Source organism: Mus pahari, chromosome 5 (assembly GCF_900095145.1).
Source record: "Mus pahari chromosome 5, PAHARI_EIJ_v1.1, whole genome shotgun sequence".
NCBI classification, from domain to species: Eukaryota; Metazoa; Chordata; class Mammalia; order Rodentia; family Muridae; genus Mus; species Mus pahari.
Window position 1 is genome coordinate 132,764,691 of NC_034594.1, and position 18,327 is coordinate 132,783,017.

At 44.1% G+C, this 18,327-nt stretch overlaps 1 protein-coding gene across 4 annotated transcripts in view; it reads left to right on the plus strand.

The window, feature by feature from the left end:
- Tnr (tenascin R) overlaps positions 1-18,327 on the plus strand; it is a 406,193-nt gene that overhangs the window by 347,909 nt on the left and 39,957 nt on the right. For all 4 annotated transcript variants that reach the window (XM_021198259.2, XM_029538977.1, XM_029538976.1 and 1 more), the window contains 2 exons: positions 6,024-6,209; positions 17,277-17,366. In XM_021198259.2, coding sequence (XP_021053918.1) covers positions 6,024-6,209; positions 17,277-17,366 — 276 coding nt within the window. The remainder of the gene's footprint in view (positions 1-6,023; positions 6,210-17,276; positions 17,367-18,327) is intronic.

Below are 18,327 nucleotides of genomic sequence, written 5' to 3' on the forward strand. Positions count from 1 at the left end.
GAGAGAGAGAGAGAGAGAGAGAAGGAGGAGGAGGAGGAGGAGGAGGAGGATGCATGTTGGGCAGCCCTGTTAGTGCAGAGGCTACAAGAAGAAAATTAGAGGTTTTGGGGGCTCCTGTTACTGTCGCTATTCCAGCAATAAGAAAAGAGTATCACCAAGTAGGGAGAGCTGGGCTCCCATCCTCACTCTGCCACCCAAATCTGTGACTTAACTTCTTTTTTCCTTCCACGAATCTCTGATTCTCATTTCTGAAGTGATAAGTTCGTCCAGAATACATGTGAGCATCCATATTGTTGGCCTAAATGGCAAATCTGTGAGAGTCTGAGAAGGTGCCTGTTTCTTGAGATACTTTACTGCCATTTACAGGAAGCTATAGAAATTCTCTAAGCCTGAAGTGGTTGCATTACAATAAACACTCTTCAGTCTTGTGCAAAGCTCAACCTGCGTAGTCATCAGCAAACTGAGGTCCCTGAGTCGATCTGCCATTTGCAGCCTCTAGCACTGAGGCCACTTGGTAGAAGATAAGCCATAGACACAGCCATGAGTAATAGAAAGATGAGTTAAACCCATTATAATTCTTTTCACCCTTGAAATGATACCCACAAGAAAGCGTCCTAAAAAAAAGCTTCCTTGAAGAGGTTTCTCAGCAGTCAGAAAAGCCAGGCCTCAGGCTGACTAACTTTCTCATTCAGAACGCAGAAGCCTGAGCAGCCAGTGGCTAAGAATGATAAGAATGATAGACCTCACTCAAGGAAGCACGGTCCTGTGGTCAGGTTAGACTAAGTTCCTATGGATCTAGAGGGTTGGTCTTGCCCTCTCTTCCTTGGAGAGGGTACATGTCAAAGAATGATTTTGCCAGTTCCAAGTTGCTCCAAGGATCAAAGAAAACGGATCCCACCTAGAAGATCTAAGAACCATTGTCTTCTGAAGAAACACTAGGGCTGGTGAGATGGCTCAGTGGGTAAGAGCACCCGACTGCTCTTCCAAAGGTCCAGAGTTCAAATCCCAGCAACCACATGGTGACTCACAACCATCCGTTACAAGATCTGACTCCCTCTTCTGGAGTGTCTGAAGACAGCTACAGTGTACTTAAATATAATAAATAAATAAATCTAAAAAAAAAAAAAAAAAAAGACACACTAATATAACCTATGTGTCTGACCTTGTGTTGTCGCAGCTTGAGAGTCTGCTACAAGACAAAAGCTCCAAGAGTATGCAATAACCAGCTCACCTTCTTTATCTAGATTTTTGCACCTGCAAAATCGGAGCTCCATTGTAGCAGATGGCTGAGTGTTACAGTTGGACAGATTTGCAAACTGAATGACTGGGAAAGACATAGACTAGTCTGCCCATTAGAAATCCTGGCGTACTACTGAGGTTAGGACTCAGGAACAGCCTGAGATTGGACCTTATAGCAGCTGTCCCATGAGAGAGGGGAATGGATTCTCGGTGCCCAGACTTTGCTGCGCAACTCACCACTTAGGCAAGCCCATCTTTCCCAGTAAAAGAGAACAGTCAAGAGTCTTATGATGAGCTCCTCCCACAGGAGCAAACCAGTGTGGACACTGGTCAACTTTCCCCCTAAAAACAAGTGTGGCTGCTGGCAAGAGTCAGGAGGCAGGTAGGGTCAGCCAGACACTCTTTAAGTTCTTCTCAAAATCCCTGGTACCAGACTCCACTGCCTTGCCTGGAGTGTAGCCAATGGACTGTTCCAGCAAACACACCTTGAGATTCCCCCAAAGACTAAGTGTGCTTCTTAGAAAAAAGCAATCAAACTATTCTCATTTTTCTTCCTTTCTCCTCCAGTTAGGCAAAAATGTTCACATAATAGCATGAGGAAGAATGGTCCTAAAAGATCCATTCTTGGTCATGGTCAATCGAGTACTGGTATCTGCTGTGGGCCACATGTTCTGCATTCTTCTCTTAATTTCAAGATAGCTTGTATTTGAAAGTGGCTCCTTTGTGCTCTGCTCCGATAATGAGTTTGAAGAGGCAAGAAAAGAGAAGGGGGCTCTCAAGCAGCATGAGCAGAAGCAAACTCTTGATGTACGGGTCAGCAAGATGGAGCCACACTGGCTGGTAGCCCAGGAAACTTCCAATCAAGACAATTGCATCCCACCTCCTCTGAGGGAGCTCCCCCAGAGGCTCAGTTCACCATGGCAGGATTCTCAGTTTCCTGTTGCCTAGTAGATTGGCAGCTGTTAGGTGGCTGCTTTTCCATGCAACCTTTCGGCCTGCGCCTCAGACCCATGCCCGCTCCCTTCGTCTCCCTTAGGAGAGAGGGAAGTAGGAGCGGGTAGAGACAAATAGCTTTGCAGACAGATTCTTCAAGTCCAGAGTTGGCAGATGCCAGCAGAATGATGAAAGGTTGTACAGACCCTCACGGGTAGGGCCCTCAGTCATTTCAGAATTCCGCTTAAATTCAAATTAAGCAAAGTGTTTTTCCAGGTGATGGCTTCGACACTAGGAGCGCACTAATTGCACAGGCAATTAAAACTGAGATTTGCTTCCTGCATGGAGAATAGGATCTTAGTCTGGGTCTTAGAGCTGCTCTGCTAAGAAGAACCCTGGTGCAAGAGACAAAGGCCAGTAATTAGAAGGAAGCCAGACTAGGAAACCTAGAGTCCCTCCCCCACTTCTGCAGCCTCAGGAGGACTCTGGGGACAGTTTCTCTCTCATGGAGGACTTCACTCTGAGCAGAGTTCTCAAAGGACTTAGGCACCTGTGTCTTTGACCTGGATGACCCATACCTGTGCTTAGTGCTTCTTATGAGTTGAAAAGATGCTAAAGCTCTGACCCCCTGTTTGTTTGGCGATAGGGTCTTCACAGATGAGCAGATTGAGGTAAAGTCATTGGGATTGGCCCTAATTCAACAACTGTGTCGTTATCAAAGGGGCAAACCAGGACAGAGACAGGCATGCACATAGGACATGCCATATGAAGTCGGAGGCAGAAAATGGTCAGGGGATACCCAAGATGGCTAGAGAATCACACGATGCTGAGAGAGATGTCATAGACTGCCTCACAGCGCTCAGAAGAACACAACCATGGCATGCACATACCAAGTGCGTATCAAGCTTCTAGGCATTGCTTTCCTCTGCAGACCCCAGCTTGGGCTGTCTTGTGTGGCAGCCCCAGGTAACAAATACAAACAGCCAGAGTTGGGTTTCCCTCCCCCCCCCCTCTTCACTGGTGACTCCATTCTGGGATTCTCCAACATGTTACTTTACGAATTCAACCTGGAAGCCTTTGACCCCCTTAGACAAGATGCTGGTTGTGGACAGCAGAGAGACATCTTGTTTCTGCAAGGCTGGCTGCCTTTGTCACAGCTGTTCTGTTCCCTCACCACCTCACCTCAGGCAGTCTCAAAGCCCTCAGCTAAACATATTTAACAAGCCATTTCTAAAGGCTTGGAGGGAACAATTAAGGTTGAGATGTGGGTGGGACACATTCAGTTACTTACCATGTACCTTTTGAACATCCTCTGGGGCCACGAGCACTGTTCTAGGCACGGACAGAGGCTGTAGAGTGAACAGATAAGAGCCCATTTCACATGAATGGCCTCCAAGTGGGTGGGAGGACTGGGTGGTCACGGGAAAAGCAGAATGAGAGATCATTTCCATCATAATTTCTGAGATAGGGAGGAAAATGGATAAGACAGAAAGAACGCTTCTCTGGATTGAGGCTACCCCTCTGAGAAAGTGGCACTCCAGCTAAGAACTGTAAGACCTAAGTCATGCAAGAGCCAGAGAACATTCCAGGCAAACATAGCAGCTGGTCCAAAGGCTCTGGAGTACAAATTAGCTTGATGTGTCTCAAGAACGACTGAGTAGAGGTGTTAATAAGGTCTGCCCACTCAGTGCCCAGTTAGACCAGCACTGTTGCAATTAGAGCATGAAGCAACAGAAAATTTTAAACAGAGGGAAAAAAAAAATCTGATCTACCGACTATTCTCAAGACTAGATAAAAAGGTTAGTACCAGAGTTCACAGACACAAGTCCCTCCAGAAAGGCCCCGTTGTCCATCTGTCTTTGCTGGCATGTTTCAGAGACCTGCTCAGTTGCCTCCTACATGGATGTCCTCCAGCTGTTCTTTCTAGACCCAGAGAGAGCACTGATCTCAACTCTGCCCAGTTCTGACACTCTCTGCCCAAGCTCATTCTAGGAATGAGCACTTCTATAATTACTGAGAGCCGAACAGCTGCTCATTTCAGATAAAACACTATCCCCTCCCGTAGAGTTCAGGGCCTACAGCCATTAGATTGCACTCTATACCCTTATAAAAAGAAGAACTCTCTAAGATAACATTTTCTAAGTATAAGATAGGTCCCCACCTTAACCCTGATTAACTGTCTTTACCTCTGCAGTGGTTAGTATGCATCAACTTGACAGAATTTAGAGCTATCTAGGAGATGTACTTCTGGGCATGTGCGTGAAGTTTTTAGATTGGGTTAATGAAGGAGCTACCCACCCCTAATGGGAGGAATAAATTCTGTGAGCTGATATTCTAGATTGCATGTAAAGGAGAAAGCGAGCTGAGCATCGAGCTGAGCATCCGCTCTAATCCTTCTACGTTCTGGTTGTGGATGGATACAGAGTGACCAGCTGCCTCATTCTCTGTACTCACTGGGAGTCAAAATAAACCCTCTTTCCTTTAGTAGCTTTTGTCAGCTACTTTGTTCCAACAAAGAGAAAAGTTACTAACACAGTCCCCACTCAGTTCAGGCCACAGCCTCTTTGCCATATCTTTCTCCCTATATATCATTGTTCCTCACATGTGTCTGCCCCTATGCTCTATGTCCATCTAACTCCTGGAGAAATTATGTACATACACTACATCAAGAGAAAACAGTATCCAGTATGATAACACAGGTTGAACGAAGACTAATTTCTCAGAAAAATAAGCTGCAAAGACATCCATCTGCTCAAGATCCCCCACACCCACACTCAGTTGACATCACACAACAGAAGCCTCTGTGTTCATATGGATTCACAGCAGTCTCCTCTCCCACAGGAACAAACGGGGGTGGGCTACTTGCCTGACGCTGGCAAATTACCACAGTCTACTTAGAACAAATAACTGGACCACCTCAATGTTAAATTCATGTCCCAATGGCTGGAACTATTTTGGACTTTTTAAGTGACAGATTTTTCAAGACAATACTTTCTTACACAGCATGTTCTTACATTTCCCCTCCTCAAGTAAGACTGTGCAGGTAGCCAGTCCTGGGGAAAAGAAATATCTCCCAGAGATGATGGGAGGAAATGACAATAGTCATTGGGGTTCTTAGAAGCCTAAGAACACACATTCAGGTGCCAGGAAGGTCACTAGAGATAACAAGTCATCCATCCAGGCTTAGACTCCTACATTTTTGTATCTGGTGTCATACTCTGCATTTTACATGCACATCTAATCTGTAGACAACTACAGTATCTTCCCCTTTTCCCGAAGATGGCCATTCAGTTCTAAGAAAGAATTGTTGGTGGTGCCATTGTTTTAGGTGTCAAAAGTGGTTCACACTGAAGCCTGACTCCAAAGCCCACACTCTTTCTTCCCACTGTAACACATACCCCATCCAAATTGTAAATTTCCAACTTGCATGCTGCTCAGTTATACCAGTGCAAGAAAGCCCACTGCAAGATAGCTCAAAATCAGCAATCTATTCCATTTTAACCTCTTGGGATTGTCCCTTGTTTTCTCCTACTGGGTTATCTTTTATCTTGCTTTTAAACTTCTGATATTAGACAGCTCCTTTTCAAGTTTCTAGAATGCTACTTGAATTTTCAGATGGTATAGAGCAAACATAAAATTCATTGACATCCAATTCCACATCATGTGACCCACCCAAGGAATCATCATGGTAGAACAAAAAAGGGGGAAGCAACACCTTCAAACTTTATTCAGATGAGAGGCCAGATGAGGTCAGGGGGTGTGGGCTCTCACCTCAGAAATTATTAGCACTCAAGATGCACCCTGAATGTGTGGAATTATATACAATGTTGGTGATATCTGTTTATTTTTAGAGATTGATGCTCCCAAGAATTTGCGAGTGGGTTCCCGCACAGCAACTAGCCTCGACCTGGAATGGGATAACAGCGAGGCCGAAGCTCAGGAGTACAAGGTTGTGTACAGCGCCCTAGCCGGTGAACAGTACCATGAAGTGCTGGTACCCAAGGGCATCGGCCCAACTACCAAGACCACCCTCACAGGTGAGCAAGACCTGTCTTTCGGTTGTTGAATCTGTATCCCCACTGCTCTCTCCTCAACTTATTTATTTCAAACTACTCCACCAACAAATCCTACTGACTTAATATATTAAGTATCTAATAAATACATCCCCCAACTTTAGAGTGCATAGCTATCAATCATTCCAAACTACTGTCATCTCTTTTAACCATGGCAATAATCCCCTATACTTTTTAACTCAATCTAATCCATTCTTTATTCCAGCAACATGGAATAATTTCCCAAAGTACACTTTTATTATCCACTATATGACATTCTAGACATCTAGCATTGCCTTTAGGATGAACAGTCCCCCCAAGGCTGGCCTGTTTTCTTTACTTCCCCTAGTCTACCTCATCTTGATGCCCTGGTGGTCTCTGTGCTCCTGGCCCACAGGTTCGCTTCCTTCATGTCCTCAAACACACTGTGCCTCCTGCCCCAGGGTATTCTCACTGTATAGCTCAGGCCAGGTTCCCTTTTAGCACCTGAATTTACATGTTACTGAACGAGGAGCAAGGTCAAACTGACCTACACTCAAACAATCCCTCTCTACATGTGGGCTGGATTATTTGATCTTGACCCTACACACCTAAAGCTCCACAAAAGTCAGTCTACATTTATTTTGTTCATTGTTGAATTCAGGGTTTAGCACAATGCCAACCATATATTGGATCCCAGATCAGCACTTTTAAAATAAATGAATGATAAAGTTAATGAACAAAGCTGCAAAAACTTACAGTGAGAGCCTGGTCATGCCTTCTGTATCCTATAAAGAGTCTGAGTTTGCCAGAGGAGAGTAAGGGTCCATTGAGGGATTTTATGTATTTATGTGTTTACCTACTTACTTTCTAAGACAGGGTCTTACTGTCTAGCCTCGGCTGGCCTCTATCTCATGATCCTCCTGCCTCAGCTTCCTGAGCGATAAACTATACAGTAGCAGCATAATTGGGGAAGGGATTTTAAGCAAAGCAGTGTAATAAATAGATATGTATAGACAAGGGTCAGAGATAGACAGACTGGCCAGGAGTCTGTTGGTGATGTCAGAGAGGAAAAGATGGTGTATGGTCTGAGGCAGTATGCTAGGTCAACACAATGCCTGGCTGGCATTAGGGAGGTGATGACAGATCTTTGGGGAGATGGGACTCAGTCATGGCTCCTCCTGATCCCATGGGAGGGATAACTATCCAAGAAAATATACCTGTTAGACCTCACCAAAAGGTGGGTGCTTGAGGAATGGCATGTGGCTTTCACATGAGGGATGAACGACACAAAATGCTGTGGGGCAGAGACTTGCCCTTGAGCCCACAGACTTCATTCAACTTGTGTCTTGCCTTGCAAAAGCATTTGCTGTCCTACAAGACCAGGGACTCGGGCAAGAATGAGAATCATAAACAGGAGCACATGAGCGAAGCTGTTTTCCTCCTGAGCTGAAACCCCAGGTCTCCATGCCAAATGAAGCTACTTAAAGTCAACATTCAAGAACACCTTTTCTAAACAGATAGACACACAGCTGGAAATCCACCAAGGAGACCTGCTGATGAAGCAGATTAACAGGAGGGAATCGGCACAGAAGGGACAGCAAGCCTTGCAGAGAGCCAGCAACACTGATAAAAATAAATAAATAAAATAAATAAATAAAACCCCCGCAACAAAATGCTGACCGTTACAGGAGGAAGCAGTAGTCCTTTGCCTACACCTACAGGCTGATTTGGCAAGAAACAGTTTTTTACAAGAAAGGTGGCTTACTGCTTGGATAGAAACCACACTGCAAAAATCACAGAGAACCAATCACAGTCTAGTTATTATTCCCCATTATCAGGAGGAAAAAAAAGAGAAGACTTTGTGTTCACTGATACATGTTGTACACCACATATCTGTAGCTATGAGCACCCAGCCCCATTGTATGCATGAGAAAGCTGAGGCTCAGAGGCTCTGGAAACTTGCACAAGGACTCAACATTAGCAGGGGACATGGCGGTGACCCAGAGCAGCTTCTGAGTCCCTGTGACGATGCTTTCCTTCCCTTGCTGCTGCCACTAAAGAAAAATGTAAGGGAGAGTCCAAATTTAAGAGCCAAAGACCTATAAGGCAATGGGAGATTAATCACTGAATAATGGGCTCAAGTAGGTTGATATCTATGTTTGAGTTGTGCTTATAAACTATATATAATACACACATGCATGAGTATGTGTGTGTGTGTGTATGTATGTGTGTGTGTGTGTACAATGTGCATTTCTCATAATTTTCCTAGGAAGTTCACTGCTGGGGAGATAAATGAATGCAAATCACTGCATAATTTAAGGAGGGATTATAGGCATATAAGAAAGCCAAGTACAGTATGCTCCTTTGCTGAGCCTAGTTCCCAAGGATCACTGCTCTCTCACTGCAGTCTCTGGGGAAAGAAAGGCTCAGGAAGGAGAGAAGGGAAAACGGGGAAATGATTGGCCCAGGTCTATATAATTGTATGTCCTCACTCTTGCCCTACTTGGAACCTGAAGAGGAAGCTTTGTCGGCTTCTGTGTCCTGTGTGCGCCTCCTCTAGAAACCTCTAATTTGACCTGGACCCAGACTCGTCACTTTCCATGTGCCTGGGTCAGCTGACCCCCTTTTCAAGCCTCTGTTTCTTCATTTCTAAGTGACAGTGCTCACCTCATAGAGCCATCGTGAGAGTCATATCTTTTTCACTCTTTTTAAATAATAAAATAGAACAAAAAGAGAATAAGATAAAACAAAAAATTATTGCACCCGAGCTGGACAAGACAAACAGAAGGAAAAGAACCCAAGGGAAGGTACAAGAGACCCCCTTGTTCACATTCTCAGGAATTCCATAAAAACACTAACTGGAAGCTACAGTATATATGCAGAGACTGGGTGCAGACACACGTGGGCACTGTGCTTGCCGCTTCAGTCTCTCTGAGTTCAAATGAGCTTTCACCAGGTTGATTTAGAGGGTCTTGCTTTCTTGGTATCCTCCATCCCCTCTGGCTCTTACAGAGTCATATATTTAATGAATTTGAGGTAGTGCTGCTAACAGGGAAGCTGTATACACATGATGATGCTGGAGAGCAAAGGGACAGCAGAGGTCTGGTAGCTGGTGGCTGATTTAGGATGACCTCTTTTCATCGGCATAATGCCCTGAGTGAATGTGGGTACCAGCAGCAGAGATGTCCCTGGGGAAAATGTTAGAGGCCTCTTCCTCTTGACCCACTGAGTCACAGCCTCAGGAAGTGTGTGGACACATGGACGCACACATTGACAGAAAGAAAAAACATTTGTTCAGAGCTCGGCTTTTGATGTCCCCTCTCAGATTGGAGGCACACAGCCAGGATGGGTTTACTCTTTGACCAGGTTTCCTACCTTTTCTGTGCTTCAGTTTCCTGCTGTCTACCACAGAGCTGTCAAGAGGGATAAATAAAACCCTATGTGCCATTGCGTGTGAGTGCTGAGGTTGGAGCCTGGAACACACTGAGTCCACATCAGCCATCGGATTTTCACTGTTTGCCTCTGCACAAAGTTTAGTCTTAGCCCCACTGCTGCCTGGTCTTTCCCTGGCACACCTTTAGACCCTTTTTTATCTTCACCGGTGATTGCTACAATTAGAGGTAGAGGTACCTGTACTTACAGTTATTGACAGAAGCTCTTATCTCTGAAGCCACCAGACTCTTTTGCTGTGAAACCCATGCCCTTCTTGGCTCTAGGATTCTTCATCATTTAAAAGGCTCACAGAAAGCACACATCTACCAGTCCCCTTCCACAGCTTTGTTCCTTACAACACCAAAACTAGGTTCAGGTCTAGAATCCCAGACATTCCCTCATTAGTCTATATAAGGTGATGCCCAGAGAATTCCCTCTGGGGCACAAATTTGTTTCTAAACAATAGACTCTGCACCTGTGGTGGGTTGTTTCTGGTTTACCTTGCTTGGGTGACTTCTGAATCTTAAATATTAAGTTCTTTTTTCTCAGCTGCTGAGTCCTGTTCATTCCCCCTAACCCTCTCCCTCCCCCCTGGATACCTGTGACCAGGAGATCAAGTGGAAGGAGCTGTTCTCCATGGTGCCTCATGAGTGCTTCCTAGCCAGCTGCTGCTCAGTACCCACAGTCCGATCTGTAATCAGCAAGCTGATAATCAGAGCATCAATCAATACGGGAAATGTAGAGCCTGTAGACATTGTGCCATAATGTAAGTTGTAGAAAAGGGAAAGTGACAATCAGACACACATGCCACAACTCACACATACACACATGTACTCACATACACTCAAATGAAAATCTGTATACATATGCCACACATACACAGGTAAGTGCATATAACTATGCATCTACCCTATCTTCCAGCAACATTCACACATGCTTATATGCATCCATATGCACTATTACAGTCACACCCTCCTACTCTCATGTGCAATAACACCCACTCATATACACATACAAACTCACAAGCTTACACATAGATACACACAATGAGGTCACATGTATACGTACATATATCATTGTCATACCATATACACTCACATATTTTCATATAAACAAATACAACTACATAGATCCCCATATACATCATACTGCATACACACATAAATATATACAAATACTCACACATTTACATTAATACATATACAAGTAAGTATACACACATACAGCTGGTATCTGCAAACAGACCCCATCAGTGTGATTAGCCTTCTTCACAGCTTCTGATCGGTAGGGAACATTGGATGGCGACCATCTACTAAACCCATCGCTTCTTTCTCAGGACCCAGATGTAGGTCCAGGGATAGGAGAGTGAGCTTGACAAGATGTACGTGCAGGTATCACAGGGAGATTTTTCATGAAGGTATTGGAGACTTTAAAGGGAAGACAGCTGTCAAATCAACACTGACCAGCGCATTTGTGTCCATTTCACCCTGACTGCATTTCTCTGCCATCCTGGTACAAAAATCATCGTCAATGATAGGCCTTGGGCACTTGTGACTGGGAGAGGTGTGGGCTAAGGGTCTAAAAGTTCAGACTCCTTTGGGCAAGGTCATAGTGACCCCAAGTGGCCACTTTGGTAGGGAATCCTTTAAAAAAAAAAGAGTGACTGGTTAAGGAACAGGACGATATAGGGTAAGCTGCAGAAACAGGAACACAGACCTCCTTATAGAACTATAGAACCAGGTCCCTTAACATGTGTGAGAAGTCCAGTAAAGAGATGCCAGGAGAAGAGAGAGAGACTGGAATGCTTATATCTTACTTGGCTCCGTCAATATTTATTTACACCAGAGAACAAGAAATGGGCTGTTACTGTGAGACTGGAGTGATGAGCCATGTTCCCCATTAATTTCACTGGCACCAAGAACACTCCATCTGAGAACTTTATAATACTTTCTTTTAAAATTACTTATATTACGTCTTTAATACTACTTCCTTTTAAAATATGGCTTTAAAGTCAAGATGAGGTTGGCTGCCTCTTTTAGTGCTTTAACCTTATCTATGTCCCCAGAGGCAGAGTGATGTCATTGAAAGCCTGATTCACTTGAAGAACCCTGAAGTTATCCAAAATGGGAGGCTGGTGCCAGGCAACTTGGCTCTCCATTTAGCTAAAATAAATAAATAAATAAATAAATAAATAAATAAATAAATAAATAAATAAATAAGAACAACACCATTGTCCATGAGGAGTGATTTCAGGACATCTTGGAAGGTCATCTGTCTCCAGACCCCTCCCTCTCCACTTGTGACATCTCTGCCTCAGAATTCCACCACTGAGGGATTTCAGTGTGCGGGGGGACATGGTCTTATTTTCATAAATAATTTTTGCCAGATATAACTTAACACATGCTGCCAAAATCAAGACAGGGACTGGAAGCTCCTTAAGGGAAAGGTTCTCAGTCTGTCCCTCTCTTTGAAAGCAACCCGTGAACTGGGACTAACCCCTGAATCCTGTTCGGTGGCCTTGAGCTTCCCAGGCTTGTGGGAGATAGACCCAGGGATTTAGAGATGGAAGATCTATAGTAACTCGTGTTCACTTGAAGCCAACCAAGCCTACAGATGCCAGATGACTTGCTTGTGTTTTTGATGGCAAGAGACAGCGCCTGTGGCCTCCTCCATCTCAATTGTTCCCCAGTAGTAGCTGCAAGCATGAATTTCCTGGCAGGAGCTAGTGACTTACTCTCCCTTCATCACAGCAGTTCTTGCAGTGCAGCTGAGAACACACCCACTGCCCTCCAGCCTATAGTAACCCAGTGGTGCTTGCTGTGCCCGATGCTGACCACAGAAAGACCCCGCATTTCTTCTCCACTATCTGTCTTCATCTTAGTTGGATTTCAAGGACCAGTCCAAATCCCCTCTTCTCTGGCTGCTGCAGCCCAGCTGAGTCCATCCTCTGAAGCCACTCTTATTAAACAGCACACAGTACTGTCATAAGCCACTCTTAGCTTCCAGTTTGTTCACGACAGTCCCCAGAGCCAACTTATGTGACTCTTAGGGACAGATATTAGAAAGCTCGATAATTGGGTTATAAACTTAGCTCTATCTTGTACTAACTTTGTGTTCAAGGGGTAGACTTCTCTGAGCCCATATTTGTTCATGAGACAAGGTGCATGGAAGTTCATAAGGACTTGAACAGGTCTGTTTAAAAGGTACAGTGAGGGGCTGGTGAGATGGCTCAGTGGGTAAGAGCACCCAATTGCTCTTCCAAAGGTACGGAGTTCAAATCCCAGCAACCACATGGTGGCTCATAACCATCCGTAACAAGATCTGACGCCCTCTTCTAGAGTGTCTGAAGACAGCTACAGTGTACTTACATATAATAAATAAATAAATAAATCTTAAAAAAAAAAAAAAGGTACAGTGAGAACTGTCCTCTTCATCATCAGACACTCAAAATCCTTATTTTAACCTTGTCTCTCTTCACCTTTCTTTATTCTTCTTCTAGATCACTTAATACTTGCAACTTAATATTTGTCATGGCACAGATACTCAATAAATAATTAATTTACAATTCCAGGACAGATGCTTTTCTGACCCTCAAAAGGTGATGCCTTATTAACTCATTTCACATGCATGGCCCAAAGCCTTGTGCCTGATACAAAGGGAACCCTCGGTAATACTTGCGGAGTGGATGAGCTATGTGCTTTAGGGATCCGGAGAAGAATGGCTATGTGGTGAAAGAGTTTAGGGAAGTGTCAGCCCTCAAGCAGAACAAAGGATGTTCTCTAAGGGACGGAGAATAGTGACTTCCAATGGGATGAATTTTCTGAGCTTTTGTTAGGAATGGGAACAGAGCCATTTATATGCTCCCACTTGCAAGGGTTGAATGGGAAAATAAAGGGAGCATTGATGGAGAGCAATGAGGTCTTTAAAGTAAAAAAAAAAAAAATCCTTCCGAATGCTCTGTGCTGAGAGAGAAGCATACCGGATATGCCTTGGATACACATTTTCTTCTCCCCCAGACCTGCTCTTTATTTGCTGGCAATGAGCAACAATTCACTTGTAGCTCAGGAAGAAAGCTGTGGAAAATCAAAGGGAACCAGCAGGCACAGTCCTATAAGAGAGTCCTGCTTCCCTGTGCCCTAGACAGAAAGCCTGGGAAGAGCACGTTAACTGCTGCTGTTTTCTGGGAGAAAGCAATTCTGTTGTAAATAATTGAACATTTCATTTAAGCTTCATAAATAAGAAACTTGAATGGAAACATTACATACCAGAGCCGCTCAGCAGCATATAATTTCTGCCTTACTCCCTTGATCTGCCAACTTTTGCCTACGTTGGAAATTTTCTACTTCACAATAATCAAGTAAAGGTCTTGATCTTGAGTTTGTGCCCCAAAGGTAACCTGATTTCTCCAACCAGGGATGTTCTAGGAATAGTGAGATATATTGATGGTAATGAATGTGTGTTTTAAATGAGTCTGTATGCACTGAAATACCCCACTCATTGTAAAGACAGGTACTGGGATCAGCCAGGGGGAACTCCTCACTAATACCCTGATACAACCGTAAATCATTGGTTTGCATCAGACTCAGGGGTAGAGCTTTATCAAATCAACAATAAGGTGTACCGAAAGCCAACATGTGCCTGCCTGGGCACTTTTTGATAATGATAGGGCCACTTACCTGAAAAAGATAAAAAAGTCCTAGCACGCCTTCCTGTGCTGGATAATGCCAGTATTAACGACGACCATTATGGACAGACCCATACAGAGAAAATTCACAGAATCCCTTCAACAACCCTCTGACATTGAAACCTATTATTGCCATTCTATAGACACAGGCCTGCACATGTTAAGTAATCAAAGTTATACATGGGAAAGGTGGCCAGACCTGAATAGGAAATGTACAGAAGACTCTAAAGCCTGTTACACTTCAAACTTAACTCAACTCAGACTGACAGTCTCAGGAGAGAACCAAGCAAAGGTTAGAGACAGGACACGCTGGTTGGAGGTGGGGAAATGAGGCCTAATTCTAATGCTGCCCAGCTAGGACTCAACTGTATTCCTTCAAGAGAAACTGATGGGTAAGACCAGGTACGATTCTGCTGTAATCGCACTGAGTATGAACTGAACTAAAGCTACAGACAGGCGGAGGAAACTTCTGATTTCTATACAGCATTCTCCGTTGGGGGAGGGGGAAGCCATTGGTTAACGAGAGGCTACTCGAACCATCCTCTATAAAAAATAATTTGTTTTACCTTAGGGAAACCATAATAGCCCGGAGGACCAGAGGTAGCTAGGGCAAGAGAAATTACCCAGGCCTTGAACTCTGAGGTTAGAGGTCTGGGAGTCTTCTCAAACTGGTCATAATGTATTCCCATTGTCTGTCTGTCTGTCTGTCTGTCTGTCTGTCTGTCTCTCTCTCTCTCTCTCTCTCTCTCCTCCCCCTCTCCACCATCCCCCACTCTCCCTCTACCCCCTTCTCTTCCTTTATCTCTCCCCTGCTTCTCTCTTAGTTATATTAGGTTGAATGGTGTTGTCCTTAAAATCCATGTCCAACCAGAACCTACAGAAACGGCAGTATTTTAGAAAGGGGACTGGAGTTTATATGATCAGTTTAAAATGGGTTCATCTGAAATTCTAATCCAGTGTGACTGGTGTCCTTTTAAGATGAGGAAATACACAGAGAGAAGGAAAGTCACAAGGTAGGAGAGGCAGAGCTTGTAGCAGCACTGTTGCAAGCCAGGGAAAGAAATAAGCATTGCCACCAGAAGCCAGGAAGGGGCAAGGCAGGATCCTGTAAGGCCCTGGGGAGGGGTATGGCGCTGCCCATACCTTCTTCCCTTACATCTGGACTGTTGAAGAATATGTTTCCATTGTGTGAAGCCACCAGTTTGTAGTAGTTTATGACAACAGCCACGGGTAACTACTAAGGATGGGTAACAGACTACCCATCCATCTTCATGGGATTGAGATGAAGCTCCAAACTCATTCATGCTTGAAACGCACAGTGTTGCACAAGAGCAAGAAAGTCTTACAACTTGCAGTTCTCTGGAGCCCCGGGCACACTGCATAAAAAGCCCATTGGAAGGACTTAGCCTGAACATTGGAGGCCCCCAGGGGTGGCAATTAGACTGTTGCATTTTTCTATAATCTAAGTCTTAATAAATGAGGGTGAGTTTGAAGCCAGTTGTAGTAGAAGAGTAATGGTCCCCAAAGATGCACACATTCTAAGACCTAGCATCTGTAACTATGTCACCATCGGTGGTAAAAGGGACTTGGCTCACGCAATTAGAGATCTTGAGATGGGGAAGCTGTTTTGCACTATCCTGATGGGTCCTACTTACTGACGTTGCTCCCTGTAAGGTGGATGTAGGGAGGACAGAGTCAAAGCAGACACAACCATGGAATACAAGATCAAAGAGAGATCATTACCAAAATGATAACGTTAAACTTTAGTTTCTGAAGGTAAATTAAGAGACAAATACATGCAACCACTAGAAGCTGAAAAGGCAAAGAAATGGGTCCTCCCTTGGGACCACCAAAGGAATACAACCTTCTGAGCCACCTTAGATTCCAGACCTCCTCAGTTAGAGAATCACTAATTTGTATTGTCGTGAGCTACTAAATCATGGCAATTTGTCACCACAGCAATAGGAAACTATTACATCAATCAAGCCAGCTGATCTGAAAACAAATGTGGAACAGTGGAGAGAAAGACTCCAGAGGATTCCAGGTGCTCTAGGAACCTGCCAGCGATCCTTCGTAATGAACTCCCAAGGGATTCCCTGTGAGGCTTATACCCTATGATTTTGAATTTCTTCCAAATTCTGAGTCTACCAGAAGTCACTGTAAATTGTAATTGATCCATAGTTTAAATACCCTAGGCAGAGTTATTGCCTTGCTGGGGAATTCACAATTACTGTACTTCTGCACAAATCTATGTTAAAACCCTGAAAGTCCCATTTTCACAGGAAAAGTCCATACAATATGGCTTTCTAGAAGTGACCCCCCCCAATCCCCATATTGCCTCAGGACTTGTTTGTAAAACATACAATATAGTCCTCACACACAGTCAAGAAACTCTTCCCAGGTTCATGTCCCCAATGTCCCTATTGGTGATGTTCTCTTCATACTTCACAGTTTAAACAAGAGATTACTTCACTGTTTTAGCCAACCTGAGATGCATACACACAGGAAAATATTCTAGACATGACTACTCTTCCCAAGGACACTATCAGGGGCAGCCTCCCTGCCTTTCTAAGTGGGACCCATAGCAAAAAGCCACTTGACTCTGGCCAGTTTAATCATTACTTCATATGGATTTTCCAAGTAGCAAAATTGGAATTTCTTAATAGGTAAAACTAGGAGCAAACTGAAAGTGGACTAAACAAAATCTGAACAGGAATTTATGATCATTCTCTTCTCTCCTTTTAGTCTTCTTCCTTTCATATACTTGTGTATACGTATATATGTGCACATGCATGCATACATACACACATGTACACACATAGAGAGAAAGAGACAAAAAGAGAGAGACAAGGAGATGGATATATATATATATATATATATATATATATATATATATATAGAGAGAGAGAGAGAGAGAGAGAGAGATTGATGTTTGGTTTTGCATCTACATACAGATCTGGTTCCAGGCACAGAGTATGGAGTTGGAATATCTGCGGTAATGAACTCAAAACAAAGCATTCCTGCCACCATGAATGCTAGGACTGGTAAGTAGGAGAAGGATTAAGAGGATGACTAGGGTGTAATCATGTAAGACTGGGGGGAGGGGGGTGTGAAGGCTTGTACTGTCAAGATCACCATGCGGTACCCCTCCCAGTGAACAAGGCCCTGTTGATAATTCTCACCTAGTGACAGCATCTACCCTATGCCTGACCTGACATTGGAAGTCCCACCCTATTCACCACAGATCTGTGTTTGATCCACAACCAGAAGGACTGCAGAGTAGATGTGAAAACTCCCCAACAGGCTGATGCTGTGGCAGATTGTCTTTCTGTCTAATCTACTTCATAGCAGGCAGAGTGTGTGTCCTCAGTCTGCAACACAGGGGCACTCAAAAAGGTCATGGGAAGAAAGGCCTAGACTTGGAAACATTCTAGACAACCCCAGAGCAGCAGAAAAGATTCCACATAAGATTCTTACTGCTCTGAATCTGACAGTTTCCCTTCCAAATCCTTGGGAAATATCAAAGTCACTTCAGTAAGCTCAGATATAAACATCTTGAACTGAGCTTGGGATTGGGGATTGGATCAGTCCCTGTCCCCAAGGTTCATCCTAGCATAAACAAACATGCTAGAGGAGCACACCAAGAGTCTCCATTAGTCCTCAGACCTGTATACCTGAGGTTAGGACAAACCAAAGAAACCTCCGAGTCAGGGATGGGGAGACGGCAAACTTACTTGCCATGAACACCTTATCTTATGTGGTTTCCCCGTTTGGCTACCCAAGGGAGGATGAATAAAAACAAGTATAGAGCTCTAGCAAATCAGCAGCTAGATCTATCCCAGTAGGGGATGTATGCCAGTGTCACTGCTCATAATGCCTTTCTGCAGATTGCCCATCTGTTTGCCATATCACTGGCCATCTTTCAAAGGGAAGCCATTAAACAAAATGTGAGAAAAGTACCAGCCATGACAAGCTAGGACTCATGGTCATTAGGTCTACTTGACA